Source organism: Erinaceus europaeus, chromosome 5, assembly GCF_950295315.1.
Source record: "Erinaceus europaeus chromosome 5, mEriEur2.1, whole genome shotgun sequence".
Taxonomy (NCBI): Eukaryota; Metazoa; Chordata; class Mammalia; order Eulipotyphla; family Erinaceidae; genus Erinaceus; species Erinaceus europaeus.
In genome coordinates this window covers 49,232,644-49,257,885 of record NC_080166.1, presented here as the reverse complement: position 1 = coordinate 49,257,885, position 25,242 = coordinate 49,232,644, and the positions used below count along the sequence as shown (strand labels likewise).

The following is a 25,242-nucleotide window of genomic DNA, read 5'->3' as shown; positions in this document are numbered from 1 at the left end:
GACAGTTTGATAGATTTCCTTACTCCTAAAGCTGCTATAATGCTTTCTTAAAGCACATTAACAACACTTAGAGGCAGAGCCCCTGCAGTCCTGCTCCACCACGCATCAAGTTTGCCCCCTGCAGGTAGAGACTGGGAGCTTCTGCTGAGTGCTCCACCGCCCAGCCCTACAGGAAGGTTTTCATTTCAAAGCTAGTTTTGATTTATCGAAACTTTCATTAAACCTATGGAATTTCCCCATGAAAGAAACACTGTTATAGGCCCATTTCATTCGAATTGAGCATCATCATTTTACAGATGAGGAATCATGCCCAGAACTAATATGTCTGGCACCATATGTAAGCAATAGCACACTGAGGTTTACCCAGAAGCCTGACATAACCTGTAGTTGTGAAGAGATAGGGTATTATATGCGGTGTCTAGGACCAACAGAACAGAGATGAAAAAGTAAATCATTTTAAGAAACATTTTATTATATATAGATATGAGTAACAAGAAAAATGGTATGGGTAATATATGACTAAGTTTAGTATACTTTTAACGAGCCATTTAAGATGCATGAAGAGCTCATAGCCTAAAGAGATCAACCATCACAGTGATATATAACACAGAAAATACAAGAATAACTTCTTTATACAATAAACTGACAAGCATAAGTATTGTGCAAGTCTGCTGCTCTTGAATCTGAAGGTTAGTTATCATTTACAGCTTTGACCCTGCCCATATTAAAAACTCTGGGTCCATAATATCCACGTGTCATCTTAAAAATTCGAAGTAACAAAGTGACAACAGTAATAACTGTACCAAAAACAGCGAAGCACATAGAGTCCTGGAGGAGCTTAAGCATATAGAAAGCTCATTTCAAATTATTCAAAAATATCCAAGTCCAGTTTGTTTTAAAAATTATCTTCCAGATACCTAAGAAAAATGGATACCTTCTGCGTTGAATCCATGTAGCAATCTGTGGGAGGGGGCAGAAATCAAGATGGGATAGCATTAAAGTGAATTTAGTAAATAACAATGCAGTGGCTGTACTACCAATCCTGAAACAAGAACACATCAACAAACCTATCAAAGAAGCCCCTCTGCCCCAACAACACAAGTCACTACAGAAGCTTTTTTTTACTTGCTAGGACAGAGAGAGACTGAGGGGAGAGAGAGAGACACCTGCAGCCTGCTCTTAGAGCTTCCCCCCTGTGGCTGAGGACCTGGGCTTGAAACCTAGGACCACACACATGGTAAACCAGCTTTTGCTGGTTGTGCCACTGCTTTTCAATATGTTTTTATAGTAAACAAAACCACAAAGTCATTTTTTGTGCCTCTTGTCAAACAGCCTTTGTCTTAAGACAAATTTGATTAAAACTACTTTTGACCTCTACTATCTCAGGCCTAATAATTAGTTGGTACTGTTCCATTTCAACATAGTGAATAAGTAAGAAATTTAGGAGTTAGAAGCTTAAGAGAGATGACTGACTAATCTTACATATCCATTCTTCCTCTCTGCTCACTGTTCTTGAGGGTTGAAATAAATACTGACACATTGCTCTGCTCTACATGCCTAGTTTGTAAACTGCATTTGCCTAACAGCCTTGAAGGAATATGATGAAAATGAAGAAAAATAAGATGAATTATTTTTATTTAGACGCAGCCCAAGATTATTTTCAAGATGTTTCCATAGAATGAGGTTTAAAATGAGCTGAAATTGTCTAAAAAGGGAATACTGGGACTAATATCTAATGAAGACTGTAAAACCTTCTGGTCTACAAATATAAGCCTAGAAAAATGAAATTAGTTATTTCTGACAACTTTGAATTTTATTCAGTCTCTAGACATGGACACTTCAAACATGAATGAATTGGTTATAATGGCAAAAACTTCTCTGCAGTGACAATTTACTAATTAGGAAGTCAAAGTGTTAGTGATTAAGAACAGTAACTACAAGTTAGTAATTACCTGGGTAAATAAAACTTTACTGTTTTCATAAGGCTTGTTTTAAGCAAAGAAAACAAATTTTGGTCTACACTGCTAAGATAATTATGATGATCTTTTTTTTTTTTTTTATGGTGGTGCTGGGGACTGAACCTGGGAGATAGATCAGTGCTTCAAGCATAAGTCATTTGCACAACCTGCTGTCTCCACAGCCCACATTGTTTTACTTTAGGCATGTTTAAACCTTGCCTCGGTCTATAAAACAAGTAACTATTTCATTACGCCTGACAGAAATGATAACCAAGTATGCTGCTATTAACGCTTAAAAACTAACAGCTATTTCCAATATAGGGGGAGATGAGGAATTCTTAGACTAAATTGAAGAGACAGACTATGAATGGAGTTAGGGCAGGAGCATAAACACAACAACACAACACACTGGCAGAGGCTTCGGGCTTGACTGTTCTTTACCACTGTTCTTAAAGAAATGTTCATTCCGCTGCAGCTAGTACCCTCCATCTTGTACACCAAATACTACTCCTTACCATGGAAGTGCTATGCAATAAGTCCCAGGAAGCACCTTATACCGCTTAAAAGCCTTTAAATATCTCATCTGAAGGTGTCACAGTAACCGTGATGAAATGTGAACACTTAGGAAAAGAAAAATGTAATTACCTGATGAAGTCATCTATGTCCATGGAACGGGCCCGCTTGTCACTAAAACCTGTGCTGGTTAGGATCTGCTGTATCTTGTCTGCTATGCTGAAATCTTCTGGTATTACCTTAAATCAAAATAAGATTCAAAATAAATGAACAACATATCTTTAATGAAGTCACCTTGACTCTTTATTTTTTAAGTCTGGTAAGTAAATGACTGTCACCTTTAACCTCTCTGTTCATAACAGTCTGAAAGCCTATTTGTGGGTGGGGAAGATAGCATAGTGGTTATACAAAGAGACTCATGCCTGAGGCTCCAAAGTCCTAAATTTAGTCCTCAACACCACCATAAAATAAACTTTTTTTCTTGGGGTGGACTGTGGCACACCTAGTGCACATGGTACTATGCTCAAGGACCTGGGTTCGAGCTCCTGGCTCCCCACTTGGAGCAGGGACATTTCCCAAGCCATGAAACAGAACTGCAAGTGTCTGTCTGTCTCTGTCTGTGCCACCGCCGCCGCCTCCTTTCTCAATCTCTCTGTCCTATGAAAAAAAATTTAAAGAAAAAAATGACAGGAATGGTGGATTTGTAGTGCCAGCACCAAGCTGCCCCAAATGGAGGCCAAATAATAATAAATCATTCTCTTGGCACAAATTTTTTCAGCTGATTTTCCACACTTGAGAATACTAAGTATCTTATACTCCATATCTTTCATCCAAAGATTTTAAAGTATAACTTAGTATTTTCCTATTTAGGCTATTGAAAGAACTAAAAAGTTACAGATGTTTGTATATACACGTGACAGATGTTTGTATATACAGGTGAAAATGAAACATGAGGCTCACAACATAAGATTTATTTATTTTGTTAGCAGAAGGAATAGAGAGAATAGAATTGGAGCATCATCACTCTGGCACATGGGATGCTAGTGGTTGAACTCAGGACTTCCCATTTGAGAGTCCAAGGCTTTATCCACTGTACCACTTCTCAGGGACCCAGCCTATTTCACTATTTCAATTTCTAGTTATTCAAAAAAAAGTTACTGTAACAGAGCCAGGAAGCGGCGCACCTGGTTAAGCACTTACATTACAGTGCACAAGGACATAGGTTCAAGCCCCTGGTCCCCACTTGCATGCAGGGGGAAAGCTTCACGAGTGGTGAAGCAGGGCTGCAGGTGTCTCTCTTCCCCTCCCCTCTCAATTTCTTTGTCTCTATCCAATAATAAATAAAAATATATTTTTTAATTTTTTTATATTTTCCCTCTTGTTGCCCTTGTTTTTTCATCTTTGTTGTTGTTATTTATGTCATTGTTAGATAGGACAGAGAGAAATGGAGAAAGGAGGGGAAAATAGGGGGCCAGAAAGACAGACACCTGCACATCTGTTTCACCGCCTGTGAAGCAGTCGACTCCCCTGCAGGTGGAGAGCTGGGGGCTCGAACCGAGATCCTTAGGCTGGTCTTTGCGCCACGTGTGCTTAACCCACTGCACTACCGCCCGACTCCCAAAAAATATTTTTTAAAAAAATTACTGGATCTGCCAAGATAGCTCACCTGGGAGAGCTAGACTAGCCTTCTTAGACATGGTGTGTGTACCCAGGTTTGACCCCTGCTACACCACGTGAGAGTACTTTGGCACTAGGGACAGCTTCAGTGCTGGGATGTTCATCCCTACTCCCCCTTCTTCCCCCAAAATTTACTACAAATGCAGCCTGGGGTTGGACGTGTGGGTGTGATTCAGTGGTAGAATGCAGGCCTTGAACACTTGGGGGTCCCAAACTCAAGTCTCCTTCACATGCGTCCCATTGATGTTCTGGTGCACTTGCTCTGTCACTCACTAAAACTTGACTGAAAAGATAGCAACTTAAGCTTGTGACTGCTGTGTGAGCAACAAACAAAAAGGGGTGGTGTCACTTCAGAGAATACCCAGTGGTACACATTCTAAGCTCAGTACATATCTCCAAAGCATCAATGTGATTATTGCTCAGCTTAATCTGGATAAAAGCAGCTCACTCAGAAAGTAAGTCACCATGCTCTGGATTTCTGAATTCAAAAAATTATTTTTGCCTAAAGGACTTTTCTATAATCTCCCTAACTAATATACGGCCAGGAAAGCCTTAGCAGTGATTTGGATTCTTGTACTAAGCATCAAAGATAAAACTGTACTAGACCTAGCAATTAATTACCTGTAGAAAGAGTGACAAGTACTGGGAATAGGACAGGCCACAAATGATTTTTTAGATACTCAGAAAAAGTGGCCTGGAGGTTATGTGATGGATAAGGTTTTGAACCTTCGATCATGAGGGCTCAAGTTTGATTTCTGCATTGCAGATACCATTGTAGTGCTTTAGCTCCCCCCATCTCATTAATAATATATTTTTAAATAGGATATTCAGACAGAAAATATTTCTTTATATTTCATTATATATGATAAAATGTTTTCATTAGTTCATTTCTTGTGATTCAAAAATCCTAGGGAACATAAATATATTTTTGGAATATATTTTAATTATCTTTGGCTTATCTTTTTTTTAACTTCTTTATTGGGGAATTAATGTTTTACATTCAACAGTAAATACAATAGGCTTATCTTTCAAATAACTGCATGGACTTTATCAGCTATAAATTATCAGGTTTACAATAAAAAAAGATAATTATTATCTTCACATTGTAATTATATCAATGATGATTTCCATTCTCTCCCTGTTAGACATCTTTTAAATAAAAAATATTTTATAGCTTTATAAATAAGACCAGAAAAGCCAATTATGGGCTGGGGAAACAGTGCAATGATAACGGAAAATATTTCCATGCCTGAGACACTGAAAGTCCTATGTTCAATTCCCAGTAAGTCAGAGCTGAGTTGTGCTCTGCTAAAAAAAAAAAAAAAAAAAAAATCCAACATTTACCAAATGAAGAGAAATAAAATTGCAAGATTCTAGGAGTGTTATTATTTTTTATGGTGGAAATATTTATGAGCTAGTCATAAATTATACCTCCTCATGTGCTGGATCTGAGGAAAGAGTTTAAGGTATTTTCTGTAATCTTTTTTTCTAAAGATTAATTAAAAAAAAAAAAAAAAAAGAAAGTAAGTCACCAGTGTTGCTCCGAATATTCAGCAGCAGTAACATCTAAGGCTCAAATTGAAATCAACCTAGTTATGCTACAGATTATGGAATAGACAAACGAATCTATAATCTTATAATTATAGATGAAAAAGTAGAGACAACACAACAAATCACTGAATCTTAAAAAAAAAAAACAAAAAAAAAACGGGAGTCGGGCTGTAGCGCAGTGGGTTAAGCGCAGGTGGTGCAAAGCACAAGGACCAGCATAAGGATCCCGGTTCGAACCCCGGCTCCCCACCTGCAGGGGAGTCGCTTCACAGGCGGTGAAGCAGGTCTGCAGGTGTCAGTCTTTCCTCCTCTCTGTCTTCCCCTCCTCTCTCCATTTCTCTCTGTCCTATCCAACAACAATAACAATAATAACTACAACAATAAAACAACAAGGGCAACAAAAGGGAATAAATAATATAAAAAAAAAAAAAACCGAATCAGGTGGTGCGCAGCGCAAGGACCAGTGGGTGTAAGGATCCTGGTTCAAGCCCCCGGCTCCCCACCTGCAGGGGAGTCGCTTCACAGGCGGTGAAGCAGGTCTGCAGGTGTCTGTCTTTCTCTCCTCCTCTCTGTCCTTCCCTCCTCTTCTCTATCCTATCCAACAACGACATCAACAACAGTAAAACAACAAGGGCAACAAAAGGGAATAAATAGATATTAAAAAAAAAAAAACTTTCTGCTTACAGTATTGTGGACTGAACAGTGAATTCTGTAGTTTTTCTCCAACAGCTGTTGCACTGCACTTGACCTAAGAAATGACAGGAAGAAATGGCATCACTATTTCAAGAACGACTTTGAGTTCAATGTAAGGTTAAATCTATGTTCCATATGATGATCTTAAGGAACTGAAACATGATAACTTTATGAAGCAACCACAAACTAGTTACATGTTTTAAAGTAAAAGCCTGGGGGCCAGGCAGTGGTGCACCTGGTTAAGTGCACACATTACAGTGTGTAAGGATCCAAGTTTAAGCCCCTGGTCCCCACCTGCAGGGGGAAAGCTTCATGAGTGGTGAAGCAGGGCTGCAGGTGTCTCTGTCTCTCTCCCACTCTGTTTCCCCTTTCCCTCCCAATTTCTCTCTATAGTCAAAATAAATATTAAAGAAATTTAAAAAATAAAGTAAAAGCCTAGTAATAACCATATTCAAAGGTCCAGGTGGTGGTGTAGTGAGTAGCTTACACATGTTACAATGTGCAAAGACCTGGGTTCAAGTCCCTATTTCCATCCTTAGGAAGGGAAGCTTCAAGAGTGGTAAAGCACTGCTGCTGGTGTATCTCTTTCTCCTGTTTCCCTCTTGCTGCTCCCCCTTAATTTCTGTCCCTACCCAAAATAGATAAGATATTTAATTCAAGGGGTCAGGTGGTGGCACACCTGGTTGAACACACATGTTACAATGTGCAAGGACCTGGGTTCAAGACCCCGATCCCCACCTGCAGAGGGAAAGCTTTGCATGTGAAGTGGTGCTGCAGGCGTCTCTCTCCCTATCTCCTCCTTCCCTCTTGATAGAAATCAAGCTGTCTCTATCCAATAAGTAAAGATAATAAAAAAATTTTAGGGGCAGATGGTGGTGCACCAGGTTAAATGCTCACATTACAGGGTACAAGGACCCAAGGTTCAAACCCTGGTCCCTACCTACAGGGGGAAAGCTTCATGAGCGGTGAAGCAGGGTTGCAGGTGTCTCTTAACTATCTCCCTAACCCCTCAATTTCTCACTATCTCTATAAATATTTAATTCATTTAAAGTATTTAAGTTCTAGACTCCCCAATAAAACATTACCTCAAAAAACTGTTCTTTATTATTTTTCACTTCTCCTGTCCTAGTTCCCAAACTGCTATTATATTTTTCCAAATCAATAAAATGACATGAATGTTTGACAAGTGGAGAGGGGGTCATCATCACCTGATTTTGCCCAGGAATTATTTGGGAGCTATGCAGTCAGTTTGGGGATTTTTTTTCTTCCTGTTTTGCCAAAACAGTTTACCCCACAACCAAGTCCAAGAACTTGCTTCATTAAATTCTATTGATGAAGTACAAAATCCATTTCAAAGATAAAGTCAGCCTAAATAAAATGCCTCCTCTGAGATAGGACTTGCATACCTGAGGCTGTGGTTCCATCTCTAGGACTGCGTAAGCCACGGCAGTGGTCTGGCTTCTCTTGCTTTTCTAAAATATTTCTTTTCATCAGAGGGAGACCAGAGCATTACTCAACTCTGGCACATGATGGTGCCGAGGGCTGAACCTGGGACTTTGGGGACCTCTGGCATACAGCTCTGGTGTGCTATCTTCTCAGTCCTTTCTCTTAATAAATAAAAAAGTGACCCAACCATGAGGTCTTGAGTTCAGTCCCCAAACGCGGATGAGCCAGAGTGATGCTCCTTTGGGAATTACCTCAGCAAGCTATATAACACAGATTAGGAAGCCTGCAGCCCACGTTCGATCCCTGAAGCCAGAGATGATTAGTACTCTGGTCTCTCACACACAAAAATAAGTAAACTAAACAAAAAAGGACAGGAGCCAGCTGGTGGCACATAGTGGATGAGCACACGTTACAATGCGCAAGGACCCGGGTTTAAGCCCCCAGTCTCCACCTTCGGGGGTAAAGTTTCACAAGTGGTGAAGCAATGCTGCAGGTATCTAGGTCTCTTCTCTCTTATTTTCCCCATCCTCTCGATTTCTCTCTCTCTACCCGATAACTAAAAAGTGGATCAAGTGTGGCGTGAGAGCTGACAAGACAGGTGAAGTGCTGGTCATGCAGGCCAGCACTCGGGTCCTGAGTATGTGCCCTGTCACGGCTCTGAGCCAATTTTCCTTCACTGAGGTGGGGGCTGGGTTTAAAACCTGGGTTGTACCATGAGAAAGCAAGCCACTCCATATGAGCTACCTTGCTGACGCTGAACAAATATTTTTTCTTTTTTTCTTATAACATGAATAATCTTTATACTTTAAGGTATCTGTTTGGGAAAAAGATCAAATTTTAGCACTCAGTACAACAGGCAGGGGACTTCATATACTCTATATTGGCAAAACACTTACTTGAAAGCAGCAGACAATGTCTTGTTCTTCCTAACAAATGTGATCCTTACCAAACCATCCCATTCCTGAAACAGAAGGCACATATTTTTCTTATAGACACCTTGCCCATATTTGCTAACAGTTCTCTTTTAATATATATATATATATATATATATATATATATATATATATATATATATTTAGAATGAAACTTTTGGAGTAAGATGTGTAACTGAGTTTTGTGCTGCTTCTGCATCTCACTGAATACTTTTATCTTCAATTAAAAAAAAAGTACATTATTACACATCTGAACCAAGAACCACATGACATTTAAGCCTAAGAAAAAGATGAATCCAAAAACACTTGGGATATAGCTGTGCAATACACCTGAGCCTCCTTAAAGTAATGACAAGTAATGACCAGTCGCTTTATAGGCGGTGAAGCAGGTCTGCAGGTGTCTATCTTTCTCTCCCCCTCTCTGTCTCCCCCCTCCGCTCCCCCATTTCTCTCTGTCCTATCCAACGACATCAATAACAACAAATAATCACTACAACAAGAATAAAGACAAGGGCAACAAAAATGAAATATTTTTAAAATCTTTTAAAAAAGAAGTAATGAGCACACAATCATGTGCTTGTTTGTTTGCTGTCACCAAAGCTTAACTGCTGTGGCTGACATTTTCAGGTAGAGCCAGAGGGAGAGATGCCACAGCATCTTTTTGGTTTCTGCAGGCATTTTCCATGCTCTTTTTCGGTCTTCTAAATTACCGTGTGTTTAGTTATTCCATCTCCACCGCTGGGATGTATCAAAATATCCTGTCTGGGGAGTCGGGCGGTAGCACAGCAGGTTAAGCGCACATGATGCAAAGTGCAAGGACCAAGGACCGGCGGAAGGATCCTGGTTCCAGCCCTGGGCTCCCCACCTGTAAGGAAGTCGCTTCACAGGTGGTGAAGCAGGTCTGCAGGTGTCTGTCTTTCTCTCCCCGTCTTCCCCTCCTCTCTCCATTTCTCTCTGTCCTATCTAACAACGATGACATCAACAACAACAATAAAAAAAAGGGTAACAAAAGGGAAAAATAAATATTAAAAAAATTTTAAACGAATATATATATCCCTGTTTGGAAACACAGGTTGATTTGCTATTTTCCTGCTTCGTGGTCGTATGTATACAACAGACATCTCTATTCACACTTTTAACGGTTTGTATGTTTGTTTCCCTTTGCTGATAACCAATATTTTTTAAGATAAAATTATTGGAGGTGAAAGAGTGAACACCAGAGTATCACTCCGATATATGCATTGCCAGGGACTTAATGCAGGGACAAACTCAGGACTTTATGCAAGACAGTGCATCACTATTCCAAGGCACCACCTCCTGGACCACTGACCCAGCATGTTTTTTGTCTGTCTGTTTGTTTTAAGGTTTATGAGGTCTGGGAGGTGTCAGAGTGGATAAAGCATTAGACTTTCAATCATGAGGCCCCAAGTTCAATCCCCAGCAGCACACAGACCAGATTTATGTCTGGTTCTTTCTCTCTGTCCTCCTTTCCCATTAATAAACAAATAAAATCTTAAAAAGAGAGAGGGGGAGAGGAAGGAAGGAAGGAAGAAAAAGAAAACAGATTTATCCATGAGAAAGCACCAGGCCAGAAGTATTACCCCATCATCTGCAGAGCTGAGAATCAAACGTGGGGACCTAGGTAATGCAAGTCCTGAACCCCACAGCTGAACCATTTCTTTGGCCACATACTTATTTTTCATTTTTAAAAGTAACTAGTTTATAATCTAGTACTTTAATCTCACCTGAAAATTGATAGGTGGTGGCGGATTCCTGGGTTCTATTCTTACAACACTGGATTCTACTTTGGGCGGAGGTTTGAAGTTATTCTTTCCAACCTGTTAATCAGAAAATGTTTAGTCCACTCAAAACTAACCTTAAGGGAGTCGGGCTGTAGCGCAGCGGGTTAAGTGCAGGTGGCGCAAAGCACAAGGACCGGCATAAAGATACTGGTTCGAACCCCGGCTCCCCACCTGCAGGGGAGTCGCTTGACAAGCGGTGAAGCAGGTCTGCAGGTGTCTATCTTTCTCTCCTCCTCTCTGTCTTCCCCTCCTCTCTCGATTTCTCTCTGTCCTATCCAACAACGACAACAATAATAATAACTATAATAAAACAAGGGCAACAAAAGGGAATAAATAAAATAAATATTTTTTTTTTAAAAAACTAACCTTAATAAAAAGAGATCTTGGGGGGAGTCAGGCAGTAGCACAGCAGTTAAATGCATATGGCGCAAAGCCCAAGGACCGCGTAAGGATCCTGGTTCGAGCCCCCGGCTCCCCACCTGCAGCCGAGTCGCTTCACATGTGGTGAAGCAGTTCTGCAGGTGTCGCTCTTTCTCTCCCCCTCTCTGTCTTCCCCTCCTCTCTCCATTTCTCTCTGTCCTATCCCACGACAATAGCAACAATAAAAACAACGGCGACAAAAGGGAAAATAAATAAATACAATGTTTAAAATTACGTTTGAAAAAGAGATCTTGGGGCCAGATGGTGGTGCACCTGGTTGAACTCACATGTTACAGTGTGCAAGGACCCAGGTTCGACCCCTGGTCCCCACCTGCAAGGGGGAAAGCTTCTTAAGTGGTGAAGCAGTGCTGCAGGTGTTGCTCTGTCTCTCCTCTATCACCCCCTTCCCTCTCAATTTCTGACTGTCTCTATCTAACAAAGATTTAAAAAAATAATAATTAAAAAAATAAAAATAAAAAGAGATCTTGGGAGTCAGGCAGTAGTGCAGCGGGTTAAGTGCAGGTGGCGCAAAGCACAGGGGCAGGTGTAAGGATCCCGGTTTGAGCCCCCAGCTCCCCACCTACAGGGGAATCGCTTCACAGGCGGTGAATCAGGTCTGCAGGGGTCTTTTCCCCTCTCTGTCTTCCCCTCCTCTCTCCATTTTTCTCTGTCCTAACAATGATGATATCAATGACAACAACACAAATAACTACAACAGCAATTTTAAAAAAAAAAGGCAACAAAAGGTAAAATAGATAAATATAAAGAGAGAGATCTTAAAATGGCTGCTAAGTGACCAAGTTGAGACCAACCAAAGAAATTATAGTGTGGGCTGGTCAAAATGAAAATGATGCTAACTTGAATTATAAAGACCAAACCATGCAGGCTGGGGAGATAGTATGATGGTTATGCAAAAAAAGATATTTATGCCTGAGGCACCAAAAGTCCCAGTTACAATCCCGAGCACCATCATAAAACAAAAAAGCTTAATGTGCAGCTTGGCGATACGAGAATCCGGCATGAAGCCCAGCCAGTCTATCTTGGCGTTACTCTCGATCGCACTCTGTCACTTCACGAACATCTCATAAAAACTGCAGCAAAGGTGGGCGCGAGGAATCACATCATTGCAAGACTGGCCAGCTCCTCATGGGGCGCGAGCGCTTCCACACTACGATCATCATCTCTGGCATTATGCTATTCCACTGCAGAATACTGTGCCCCAGTATGGTTCCGTAGCCCCCATGTCCACTTGGTCGATTCCAAATTATATTCCTCCATGAGGATCATTTCTGGAACCATCCGTTCCACCCCGGTTCCATGGCTGCCAGTTCTTAGCAACATAGCCCCGCCAGATATTCGTCGGGATGCGGCATCATCTAAGTTCATTTCCCACGTCTACGCTCGACTGGACCTGCCAATATACGCGGATATCTTCGCCCACCCTGTCCAACGCTTGACATCTCATCATCCAATCTGGTCCCCTACGCCTACACTGAACTTCTCTGTTCCAGACTCTTGGAAACAGAGTTGGCAGTCAGCTGAGATAAAGAACAAACACCTTATCACAGACCCCTGCGAGCGTCAACCCGGCTTTGACCTAGGACGTTATGACTGGGCCCTCCTCAATCGCTATGGAACAGGCCATGGCCGGTGCGCCGCTATGTTCCATCGCTGGGGAGCCAGAGATGACCCGAACTGCCCCTGCGGCTACAGACAGACTATGACCCACATAGTCAACGACTGCCACCTCTCCAGATTCAAAGGAGGTCTCGAAACTTTACATCAGGCTCAACCTGACGCTGTTGACTGGCTACGGAAGAAGGGCAAACGCTAGAAGAAATCATAAAACAGAGCTGAGCACTGCTCTGTTTAAAAAAAAAAAAAAAGTTGGCCAGGAGAGATAGCATAATGGATATGCAAAGTGACTCTCAAGCCTGAGGCTCTGAGGTCCCAGGTTCCCTGCACCACAAGCCAGAACTGAGCTTTGCTCTGATTTAAAAAAAAAAAAAAAGTTAAGGCAGTGGTACACCTGGTTAAGTGTACACATTACAGTGCACAAGGACTCAGGTTCAAGCCTCTGATCCTCATCTGCAGGGGGAAAGCTTTGCAGGTGATGAGGCAGGGCTGCTGGTAGCTAGCCGTCTCTCTCCCTCACTATCTCCCCCTCCCCACTCACATTCTCTGTCTCTAATAATAAATTTTTTGAAAAATAAATAACCATAAGACAAATAAAAATTTCTCTAAGTGTCAGCCAAAAACTGAAGCAAAGGCAAATGTAAATGCATTTCAAGAGTCCTTATGGGATTTCCTGAAATAGGTAGAAATTTTAAGAACTCCATAAAAAAGCACTTTGAACAGAAAAACTTCAACTTCAAAATTTAAAGGAGAAAAAGGTAAACTCTAGGAAAGGCAAATGAATACCACCACAGTGACAGGCCTCAAGTGAAATCCCAGTGGAAGGATCTTACTCAGTATTTTTAAGCAAGACAGGTTTGGTCACCCTTTGAACAAGAAAAAAATTGAGGGCCATAAGATAGCTCACCTCATAGAGTCCACACTTTACCAAGCCCCTGGCCACCACATAGGAGAGCCATGCAAATAAGTTTCATGGGGGTCGGGCGGTAGCACAGTGGGCTAAGCACACATGGTGCAAAGCACAAGGACCAGCGCAAGGGATCCCGCTTCGAGCCCCTGGCCCCCCACCTGTAGGGTGGTCGCTTCACAAGTGGTGAAGCAGGTCTGCATGTATCTGTCTTTCTTTCTCTCCCCTTTTTTGTCTTCCCCTCTTCTATTTCTCTCTTTCCTATCCAACAACAGGAATAATAATAATAGCAACAATAAACAAGGGCAACAAAAGGGGAAAAAATAGGCTCCAGAAGCAGTGGACCCATAGTGTAGGCACTGAGCCCCAGCAATAACCCTGGAGGCAAAAACAAAAAAAAAAGTTTCATGAACAGTGGAAAGGTGTTTGGGGTTTGTCTCTTATACTCTATCTTTTTTTTGTTTTTCCCCTCTCTCTCCTTTATTAAAAGATAGAGAAGCAGAGAGAAACTAAGAGACCACAGAACCAAATCTTCCTTCAGTAAGGTGGGGGCCAGACTCAAACCTGGGTCACATGACAAAGCAGCACGCTGAGCTGTTACTACCCCGTATCACCCTTTACCTTGGCACTGAGGGGCGGGGGTGATACTAGGACTAGTAGTGGAAATCATGCAGGCATGAAGCCCCAGCAGAAACACAGGTAACAAAATGAAAAAATGGAGGGGGGAGAGGCAGAGAAGTTCACCGAGTAGAGTATAAAACTGACCTCCCACGAGGACCTGGGTTTGAACTCCTGGCACCATACAGGAGCACCAGGTTTGGCACTAGTGGGTGCTTTGTACATGATACAAATGTTCTCTTCCACCCCTAAAGTTAAAAAGGAAAGTCACGTGGTCCGGGAGGTGGCGCAGTGGATAAAACTTTGGACTCTCAAGCATAAGGTCCCCGGCAACACATGTACCAGAGTGATGTCTGGTTCTTTCTCTCTCTCCTATCATTTCTCATGAATAAATAAATAAAATCTTTAAAAAAAAAAAAAGGAAAGTCACACATGCACTGGACCCCAATACAAACAGAGAGAAAAAGATGAGCCTAAAAGTGAGAACAGGGCCGGCAAAATAGGTCACTTGGATAGTACACCGCTCTGCTAATGTGTGAGACTGGCACCCAACTCACTGAAGGAAGCTTTGTGCTGTGGTCTCTGGTCTTTTTCTCTCTCTCTCTCTCTGCCTTTGTTTCTATCTGAAAAAGTCACCCTAAAGTCTTAAATCCCCAGTGATGATTCCTGCCAAAAACAAAACAAAAAAAAAAGAAGAAAAGGTAAAGAAAAAGAGCTTAAGTCAGGGTGAGGATGAGGAGATTGTGAAAACTGAAGTGCTTAGCAACCAGTTAAGTACTCCAGAGCAAGCTGTACAAAGCTGTCAAAAACAGTTGCTTGACAACAAAAGGGCAACAAAAGGGGGGGAAAATGGCCTCCAGGACTCCAGGAGCGGCGGATTCACGGTGCAGGCACCAAGCCCAGCAATAAGCCTGGAGGAAGAAAAAAAAAAAAAAAACAGTTGCTTGTCACAACTTTGCAAGTCAAAAAGAGATGCTGAAAACTCACAAGTTACTAGGAGTGGGGGGAAAAGGAACTGCATAGGGGCTTGATGCTTAAGAGCAGAAAAACTAAAGCAGCATGACATGCATGTCCATCCTTACCAGAGATCTTCGAGACATGAGAGTCTACTTGAGTTTATTTGCCTTTAATTACTCCATTTACTGAAAATCACTCCTACTAATGTGGAATCTATCAGAAAATTGGTGGAAGTAGAAAGAAAAACAAGCATCTCATACAATGTTTTCCTGTCAAGCCCATCATCCTATTAAAGTAAATGTAAAAGCGTTCTGTTACTCATTCAAGAAAGCTAAGCATGCATGCAGGCAAATCGGTAATCAAACAGGCTCTTCTCACTGCAGGTACAGAATGAGCTAAGTCACATTATTTCATTAATTATTACTTACTTTCATTAGATGGTCCACACGTGCTAATAACTGTGTATTAATTGACAGTCTACAGTATAATTTGTCTCCAGGTTTTGCAACCAGCCGAAGAGCAAATTCTCTTTGAAACATAAGTACAGCACATCTGAAAAGACAGGTATAAAGAAAATGGGCATTTTCAACCTTAAATTCATTGTAACTTCAATGAATTTTCTTGACTGGTTAACAAAATAAAGCAGTATCTCGGGAGGCCAGCGGTAGCTCAGCGGGTTAAGCGCGCGTAGCGCAAAGCACAAGGACCGGCTTAAGGATCCTGGTTCGAGCCCCCAGCTCCTCACCTGCAGGGGAGTCACTTCACAGGCGGTGAAGCAGGTCTGCGGGTGTCTGTCTTTCTCTCCCCCTCTCTGTCTTCCCCTCCTTTCTCCATTTCTCTCTGTCCGATATATCCAACAATGACATCAATAACAACAACAATAACAATAAAAAACAAGGGCAACAAAAGGGAAAATAAATAAATTAAAAAAAAAAGATTCTATTTAGTATATATGAGAGAATATGTTGTGTGCCTCACACGAGACAGAGAGAAGAAAAACAAGTCGGAGCACCACTCCTGTACATGCAGTGCTGGGGGCTGAACCGGGGACCTTAGGCCCAAGGGCCTGCTGCTCTATCAGTTAAGCTATTTCCCCAGTCACCAAGAAGTTATTTCAGATCAGCACTAGTTCATCCACCCTTTCTAGGAAAACAAACCCCAAGCAAACAACATTGGCTCAAACTGTAATATAAAGGGTAGCAAACCACCTGCTGAGGCAGGAAAGTCAGATTTTGATATTCAGTGTTACAGCCTGGAAGGTGGCACAGTGGATAAAATGTTGAACTTTCTGGCATGAGGTCATGAGTTCAATGCCTGGCATAACATATGCCAGAGTGATGCTCTGGCTTTCTTCCTTGCTTACTAATACAGAAATCTATTTATTTATTTATTTATTTATTTATTTATTTTAGTGTCCTCTTGATTTAAAAGGTTAAGTGGTTTGCATAACCACTTTTGCACAGTGGTTATGCAAAAGCCTGAGGTCCCAGGTTCAATCCCCAGCACCAGAGTCGAGCAGTGCTCTGGTTAAAAAAAAGAAAAAAGAAAAGAAAATGGACTTTTTAACCAGAAGAAATGGGCTTTTGGAGGCTCATAAGCAGCTGAACATCTTCAAAGTTGACCTTTGACTTTCAAATTTTAACTATGAGTCACACTGATGAACACATTTGATATTATAACGCTGTCATTATAAAAAACTGTGACATGCTAAATTTATCTTATAATCAATCACTAAGGAGTTTTTATTTACTACTTAAAAATAATTGGCATGGATTATAGACAGCAGAAAGGAGACCACAGCAATTGTTCAGGTGTGAAGTTAACTATAACCACGTTAATGGCAAGAGATTTGCGTAAAAAAGGAAATGCCATCGGTTTTCAAAGACTCTTAAGATTCACTTACACTATGCCACCCCAAAGCATTGTCAACTGAAAAAAGAAAAACACAGAGACAGACTTCTGCACAAATCAATACTTTCACAAAACAAAATTTCTAGTAGTCTCTCAACTGAAATAATTTCCTTTAGCTATTTTCATGACATTGCTGGTCTTTAGAAGATTTGACAGTAATTTTGGTCTTCTGTCACGAACCTGAAGAAAGGACGATGCAGCAACAGTTTGAAGATAAAAGGAGAAGATATCTGTAAAAGAATTAACTAGTTACTTCTGGGAGAGACACTCCAGAGAAACACGGAGTATGACAATGCTCCTGGCAGTCCGCAAGCATACGCATACCTGGTAAGGCAAGTTTGCCACACAAGCATCAAAGAATGGCAGATCTGCTTTTAACACGTCACCCACCATTACTTGAAGTTTACTGGCTATGGGGCTGGAAAAGAGACGATAAAGAAGTGAAACAGTACTGTTCCATCAAATTGGAATGTACTTTAATCTTATTGTGTATATACTCACGTGCCCTGAACTCTTTTGTGAAGTTCAGCTACTAGTCTTGGGTCTAGTTCACAAGCAATTACCTAGATTTTTTAAAATGGGTTTTAAAAGATTAATTATAGAGTATAAATCCTTCCTCTTCTCAATACTAATTCATACATGATTTACATGAATTACATTTTCCTCAATTCTACCGTCAATCATCAATATTTCTTCAGTTTTATCCCACCATTTAAAGCAAAAATACCATCCAAAAAAATAAAGTGGGGGGGGGAGTGGGGGGGGCCCTGTGGTAGCACAGAGGGTTAAGAGCACATGGAGCAAAGCACAGGGACCGGCATAAGGAACCCGGTTTGAGCCCTCGGCTCCCCACCTGCAGGTGGGTCACTTCACAAGCGATGATGCAGGCCTGCAGGTGTCTTTCTTTCTCTCCCCGTCTTCCCCTCCTCTCTCGATTTCTCTCTGTCCTATCCAACAACAGCAATGGCAACAATAACAGTAACAACAAGGGCAACAAAATGGGAAAAATGGCCTCCAGGAGCAGTGGATTCATAAGTGCAGACACCAAGCCCCAGCAATAACCCTGGAATAATAATAATAATAATAAAGCCTTGGACTATGTGTATCTCACCCTAATAACTGACAGAATTATCATATTCATCATATTCATAAGCTTCGGAACTGAAGAGATGATGGAAAACAAGATTAATACAGAATACACAGAAGGGGTAACTCCTCAAATGAGGGATACAGGGTAAGATAAATTTTTTTTTTAAAGTTTTTTATTTATTTTCCCTTTTGTTGCCCTTGTTGTTTTTCATTGTTGTTGTTGTTATTGATGTTGTCGTTGTTAGATAGGACAGAGAGAAATGGAGAGAGGAGGGGAAGACAGAAGGGGGAGAGAAAGACAGACACCTGCAGATCTGCTTCACCGCCTATAAAGCGACTCCCCTGCATGTGGGAAGCTGGGGGCTTGAACTGGGATCCTTTCACCAGTCCCTACGCTTCACACCACGTGCGTTTATCCCGCTGCGCTACCTCCTGACTTCTAGGGCAAGATAATTTCACTTCAGTATCAGCTAAAGTTGCACTGACTTCCAGGAAAATCAAGTCTACAGTGTAGATACATGTGCTCCTTACTCTATTTGGTTCCTTGCTCCATTCTCTCCCTTCTCTGTAGGGTGACTGAATTCAGTTGCCTTGGCCTTTAACTTCAGGCTGGGGTTGGTCATGAAAGGCACTAGCCATTTGATGCTCAGGAGAAAAATATGTTTCCTAATGCCTGCCCCATGCCTTGCAGAAGTTCTGGCAGTGGTGGCACTCCACTGCATGTGACCCGGTTCTTTCTGGACTACGGCAGTACACTCCTTTCCCCTTGAGTCTCTGGGCCTTTGGGAGCTTCCTGCTTCCTGCTGTCCAGTCCTTGAGTGCTTCACTAATTTCACTGGTTCCCATAGCCCATCTCCACACTTCTAGAATTAGCCTTTTCACAAAACTCTTTGCAGGTGAGTTCTTTAAAACATGTGGTCTACGAGTCCAGGTGGTGACGCACCTGGTTGAGCACACATGTCACAAAGTGCAAGGACCTGGGTTCAGCCCCCGGTCCCCACCTGCAGGGGGAAAGCTTTGCGAGTAGTGAAGCAGTGCTGCAGGTGTCTCTCTGTCTCTCTTCCTCTCTATCTCCCCCTTGCCTCTCAATTTCTGGCTTTCTCTATCCAATAAAGATTAAAAAAAAAAAAAAGTGTTGTCAACTTCTGTCAGAAAACACAATGGCTACATTTACTTGGATACTGTAAGAGCCAAGAGACAAAGGTATTGGCAGTGGCCAGGGAGCACTCCAAGAGGCCTGCACTCCATCTCTATAGAGCTCTTCCCCCAGTGTTCCAAATTCCAGTAACTCTAAGCTCCTTTCTTTGTTTTCCTGAGACTAAAGGTAGCAGACGGTCTTTACAATTATAATTTTGGGGCTGCCTTAGTGTTTCATTTACTTTTGGGTCTGTAATAATCATGGAATGAGTTCCCTACATAGGAATCACTGTGAAGTATCTGATATGGTTTCTGTTTTCATTACTGATAATATCCCATATTTTCTTTTTAATTTTTTAAAAATTTTTAATATTTACTTATTTCCTTTTGTTGCCCTTGTTTTATTTTTGTAGTTATTATTGTTGTTGTTATTGATGTCATCGCTGTTGGATAGGACAGAAAGAAATGGAGAGAGGATGGGATGACAGAGAGGGGGAGAGAAAGATAGACACCTGCAGACCTGCTTCACCGCTTGTGAAGTGATGCTCCTGCAGATGGGGAGCCAGGGGCTCAAACCGGGATCCTTACGCCAGTCTTTGTGCTTTCTGCCACCTGCATTTAACCCACTGAGCTACCGCCCAACTCCCAATATCCCTTATTTTCTAAGATAAAGCTCCTGACAAAGGATCAAGAGTCACTGTTACAGCAAAAGCAATAATCAAAGTAAATTGACGCTTGCATGTGCTGACAAGGTGTTAAGTCCCCCTTTTTACCTTTTTTGCCTTTTCTAACAACTTTACAGTCATATTGCCAGTTCCAGGTCCGACTTCCAGTACCACATCAGTTGGTCTTAAGGCAGCCTACAAACAGCAAGATTGTGTGAGATTTTCTAGTACATCTGAACACATAATTCATACCCGAATTTCTTTGTTCATAAGTGCTCAGCTAGAAGATCTTACTCTGATCCCATTTTGAGAAAGTTCCTACATAAAACATGTGCTGAACTAACATCAACATTAGGTGCAAGTAGAACTCTAACATCTCTAATGTGGAGCAACCGTGAGGAGTCCGAAAATCAGAATAGCAATTTTTGGAGGAAGAATTGGCATTTTACTATCTATACCTCAAAAATGATTGGGGGGGGGGGGGGGTCAGGCGCTAGCACAGTAGGTTAAGCGCAGTGGGTTAAGCGTTCGTGGCGCAAAGCACAAGGACCAGCTAAGCATCCCAGTTCGAGGCCCAGGCTCTTCACCTGCAGGGGAGCTGCTTCACAAGCTGTGAAGCAGGTCTGCAGATATCTATCTTTCTCTCTTCCTCTCTGTCTTCCCCTCCTCTCTCCATTTCTCTGTCCTATCCAACAATAACAACAAACAATAATAATAACCACAACAACGATACAAGGGCAACAAAAGGGAAAAACACAGCCTCCAGGAGCAGTGGATTCATGGTGCAGGCACCAAGCCCCAGCGATAACCCTGGAGATAAAATAAATAAATAAATAATGATCAGGGTGCAGGTGGTGGGTCACCCAGGAGAGCACATGTTAGCATAACATGGACTTGGGCTTACGCTGCTGCTCCCCAACTGCAGAAGGAAGCTTCACCAGCCATGGGACAGTATTACAAGTGTCTCTCCTCTTTCTCTTTCCCTCATCAACCAGAAAAAAAAAGGGGGGAGGGGCCAAGGAGAAGATGGCAACTAGGAGCCAGGCTGTCATGTATGTACAGAGCCCTGCGGATAACCCTGATGGCAGAAGAAAAAGAAAAAAAAAACTCCGATCTCCAATAACATTTTTCCTTCTATTCTATCTGTGAGTAAAAGTCACAGTCCTACCCAACTTGGGAAAGATAGAAACAGGTTGGGGTTATGGATTAACCTGTCAATGGCCATTTCTGTCAGAAAAGCAATTACAGAAGGCAGACCTTCCACCTTCTGCACGCCATAAAGATCACTGGTCTGTACTCCCAGAGGGATAAAGAATAGGGAACCTAGGGATCAGGCAGTAGCGCAGCGGGTTAAGCGCACATGGCACAATGCACAAGGACCAGCGTAAGGATTCTGGTTCAGCCCGGCTCCTCACCCACAGAGGGGTCGCTTCACAGGTGGTGAAGCAGGTCTGCAGGTGTCTCTTTCTCTCTCCCTCTCTCCATTTCTCTCTGTCCTATCCAACAACGATGACATCAACAATGACAACAATCATAACTACAATAATAATTAAAAAAAAAAAAAAACAAGGGCAACAAAAGGGAAAATAATTGGAAAAAAAATAGGGCACTTTCTGGGAGTTGGGCGGTAGCACAGCGGGTTAAGTGCACATGGTGCAAAGAGCGAAGACCTGCGTAAGGATACCGGTTTGAGCCCCAGCTCCCCACCTGTAGGGGAGTCACTTCACAGGCGGTGAAGCAGGTCTGCTGCAGGTGTCTATCTTTCTTTCCCCCTCTCTGTCTTCCCCTCCTCTCACGTCTCTGTCCTGTCCAACAATAACGACATCAATAACAACAATAATAATTACAACAATTAAAAAATAGGGCAACAAAAGGGAATAAATTTTTTTTCTCTTTTTTTTTTTTTTGTCTTTAATGTCTCTTAATGTTGACAGTGGAATAAATATTTTTTAAAAATAGGGAACCTTCCAATGGAGGGGAGGGGATATGAAAGTCTAGTGGTAAGAACTGTGTGGAACTGTACCCCTCTTATCCCACAATCTTGTTGATCATTATTAAATCACTAATTAAAAAAAAAGTTCTGGGGAGTCGGGCTGTAGCACAGCAGGTTAAGCACAGGTGGCGCAAAGCACAAGGACCGGCATAAGGATCCCGGTTGGAACCCCGGCTCCCCACCTGCAGGGGAGTCGCTTCACAGGTGGTGAAGCAGGTCTGCAGGTGTCTTATCTTTCTCTCCTCCTCTCTGTCTTCCCCTCCTCTCTCCATTTCTTTCTGTCCTATCCAACAACGACAACAACAATAATAACTATAACAATAAAACAACAAGGGCAACAAAAGGGAATAAATAAATTTTTTTTAAAAAAAGTTACCACTATACCACTCTTTGTCTTTCATGTGCTTGCAGTATACTGAACCTAGGATTTCATTCAACTGAGCCACCTCCCAGGCAACTAAAACTGTAATGTTCACACTGGAATAGCATGTAGTATATGTTACACATGCCTGAGATTCACAGCATATACTGTACAAGAATTTGTCAGTTCACAACATATGTATAGTTGAAGGGACATAAGAGAGCCCACATGCTGTCCACAAAACTGGGTCTTTACATGCACACAATCTTGGTTCCATAGTTTTCATGCTCCAAGTAAATTTCAGATGACTCAAGAAATTTATAAACAAAAAGGTTGGGAAAAAAAAAAAGTACGTCAACCACTATTTTGCAAACTACACCAAATTCACACAACTACCTAATGCACTTGTCTACAAGATGCTTCCTTTATAACCATGGAATCATATGCAACACATATTTAATACTCTACCAGTAAATCAGCCATTAAAAAAAAAAAAAAGTATGTGGCCTGGGCTTACATGCTAGACCCTCAAGTATGAGGTTCATTCTACTCCTAGCATCACATATGCCAGAGTGATGTTCTGGTTGCCCTGGCTCTCCTTCTCTCATAAATCAATAAAGGAGTCTGGGCAGTGGTACGCCTAGTTGACAGTGCATGTTACTAAGCTCAAGCCCCCTGTTTCAAGCCCCCACTCTCCATCTGCAGAGGAGATGCTTCAGGAGAGGTAAAGCAGGTCTGCACGTGTCTATCTTTCTCTCTCCTTCTCTATCTGTCCTTCCCCTCTCAATTTCTCTCTGTTCTATCAAATAAAATAAATGAAAAAAAAAAAGGGAAAAACGGCTGCCGGGAGCTCCCCAGCAATAACCCTAATGGCAAATAAATATCTCAAAATATCTACAGATAACATCAGCAACTACTGCAGACAGTTTATATATGGTCCTGGATTATACTATCTGTCTGGCAGTGTACAACATTCTCTGTGTGTTATTTAAAACATCTTAGGCTTTTGTTAAGTAAAAACCAACAGTGATAGACTATACTTAGGGAAAATCATTGGAAATAGTAACAAACTGGGGGGTAGACAGTGGCACACCTGGTTAAGTGCACACATTACAATATGCAAGGAACCAGGTTCGAGCCCATGGTCCCCACTGGCAGGGGGAAAGCTCTGTAAGTAGTGAAGCAGGGCTGCAGGTGTTTCTCTGTCTCCCTATTTCCCCCTCCCTTCTCAATTTCTTTCTGTCTCTATCCAATAATAAATAAAGACAAGAAAAAAGAAATGGCAACAAACTGGACTCAACAAGTAAACATCCAATCTATAAAAAGAATTTGGACCAAGATGAATCCTAGACTCATGCCAAAGAGGCCTTGTATATCCTAAGGAATGTTTCGATTTGTTCACAAGTGTTTATAGAGCATTTATGTTGTGACAGCCAGCCACTCTGCAAGTTAGTGTAATAGTTACCTTTTCTGTACCTTGTTACACTCAGTACAATAAGATACTTTTACAGACCACATCCACATAACTTCCATCAGAGTATAACATTTATTTTATTAGCGTTGTTAATCTATTTCTATGTCTAACTTAAAAATTATTTTTAATTTTTATATACATGCTTACTTTTCACTAGAGCACTGCTTAACTCTGGATTACCGCCGTGCTGGGAGATTGAAACTGGGACCTAGGAGCCTCACCATGAAACTCTTTTGCTTAATTATTATGCTATCTCCCCAGTCCCGAATTCACAAATTAAATTTGGGACTAGCCGCTCGCAGATTCATTGAGTGCCACTGTTACAATGCACAAGGACCCAGGTTCAAGCCCCTGGTCCCCACCAGCAAGTGCGAAGCTTCACTAGTGAAGTAGTGCTGCAGGTGTCTTTCTCCCTCTCAGCTTCTGTCTCTATCCAAAGTAAATAAATAAAACATTACATTCAATTAAACTTTACAATAAGTGCGTGTGTGTTTTTTAAAAAAGAGTGTATAGAGGATGTATTACTATTTGGAAGCTTCAGATACCCACTAGGATCTTGGACTGTATCCAAGGGGTGAGGACTACTGAATTCCGAAGAATAAAAAGCAACAGCCCACCCAACAACTCTCCCCTTTGCCTCTTCCACACCCACCTTATCGATAATGCTGTTCACAATGAGAGGATTTTTCAAAATGTGCTGCCCAATCCCCGTGTTGAACATGAGTCCTGGAAGAAAACCGGAAGAGTCTCAGTGCCCCGACTAAAAGTAGCCATCAGTCCCAGACAAGGAAACAGACAGGTTGGGGGACTATCTGTACGCATGAGCCATCAGGGGTCCCTCTCGGGCCGGGACGGGCGCAGAGCCTCCAATGCCGCCCTTCCTGCCGCGGGAGAGAAGCCGGCGGTCGGCGGCCGCCACCCGGAGCCCCGGGATGCGCAGGCTCCTGCGGCCCTGGCCGAGGCTCGGGACAGAGCAGGGTCCACACCTCCCGCGCTCTTCAGCTCTCGGCGCTGCTGCTGCCGCTCCCGGCGACGATCGCTGGCTCCCGACTTGACCTTCGGCATGTCTGCGGGCAGCGGGCGCGGACCCTCGAGGCCGGGGAGAGTCTAAGCCTGCTACCTCCACTCACTGCGCCACGTGGGGACTATTGCCATCTCACGGCGCCGCTGCCACCGGAGATACCGCGTCACGCTCTCAGAAAGAGGGCGGGGCTTCGGGCCCAGGGGCTTCAGGGATTCGTAGTCCCAGCTGCCGAAGGAAAGCCTACACGGAAGGGACTACAGATCCAGAAGGCATCGCGCTACTGAGTCTCGCAGCCCGGATTGGCTACTTTAGACTAAGGGCGGGACATGTCGCCCCTCTAGCTCAGCCTACTTGGTTGGTATTGGTTAAGTTGCAGTACATGCTTTTATAGCGGGTTTAAGTTCTGCGCGTGCTTAGTACTTTATTAGGTTATGTTTTGGCATCTCTGAAACCCAAAGACAAGACAGCTTCTTCCTTCC

At 42.3% G+C, this 25,242-nt stretch overlaps 1 protein-coding gene across 7 annotated transcripts; it reads right to left on the bottom strand.

The window, feature by feature from the left end:
• Positions 1 to 451: 451 nt before the first annotated feature.
• DIMT1 (DIM1 rRNA methyltransferase and ribosome maturation factor) lies at positions 452 to 24,924 on the bottom strand. Of its 7 annotated transcripts, XR_009549953.1 has the most exons (14): positions 24,726 to 24,924; positions 24,392 to 24,465; positions 20,058 to 20,106; positions 18,132 to 18,181; positions 17,522 to 17,583; positions 17,345 to 17,438; positions 17,201 to 17,250; positions 15,538 to 15,661; positions 10,516 to 10,608; positions 8,735 to 8,799; positions 7,799 to 7,875; positions 6,384 to 6,447; positions 2,604 to 2,710; positions 927 to 960 (listed from the first exon to the last, which is right to left on the bottom strand). XR_009549953.1 is itself a non-coding variant. In XM_060191294.1 (13 exons), exons 1-13 carry the CDS (start codon positions 24,802 to 24,804, stop codon positions 918 to 920), a joined length of 954 nt encoding a protein of 317 aa, XP_060047277.1. In that variant the 5' UTR covers positions 24,805 to 24,919; the 3' UTR covers positions 452 to 917. The 7 variants fall into 7 exon arrangements, 6 of the variants coding, with proteins under 6 accessions (XP_060047277.1, XP_060047278.1, XP_060047280.1 ...); XM_060191294.1 differs by lacking the exon at positions 7,799 to 7,875 and having other exon boundaries at positions 452 to 960; positions 24,726 to 24,919; XM_060191296.1 differs by lacking the exon at positions 927 to 960 and having other exon boundaries at positions 2,594 to 2,710.
• Between the last annotated feature and the right edge of the window lie 318 nt (positions 24,925 to 25,242).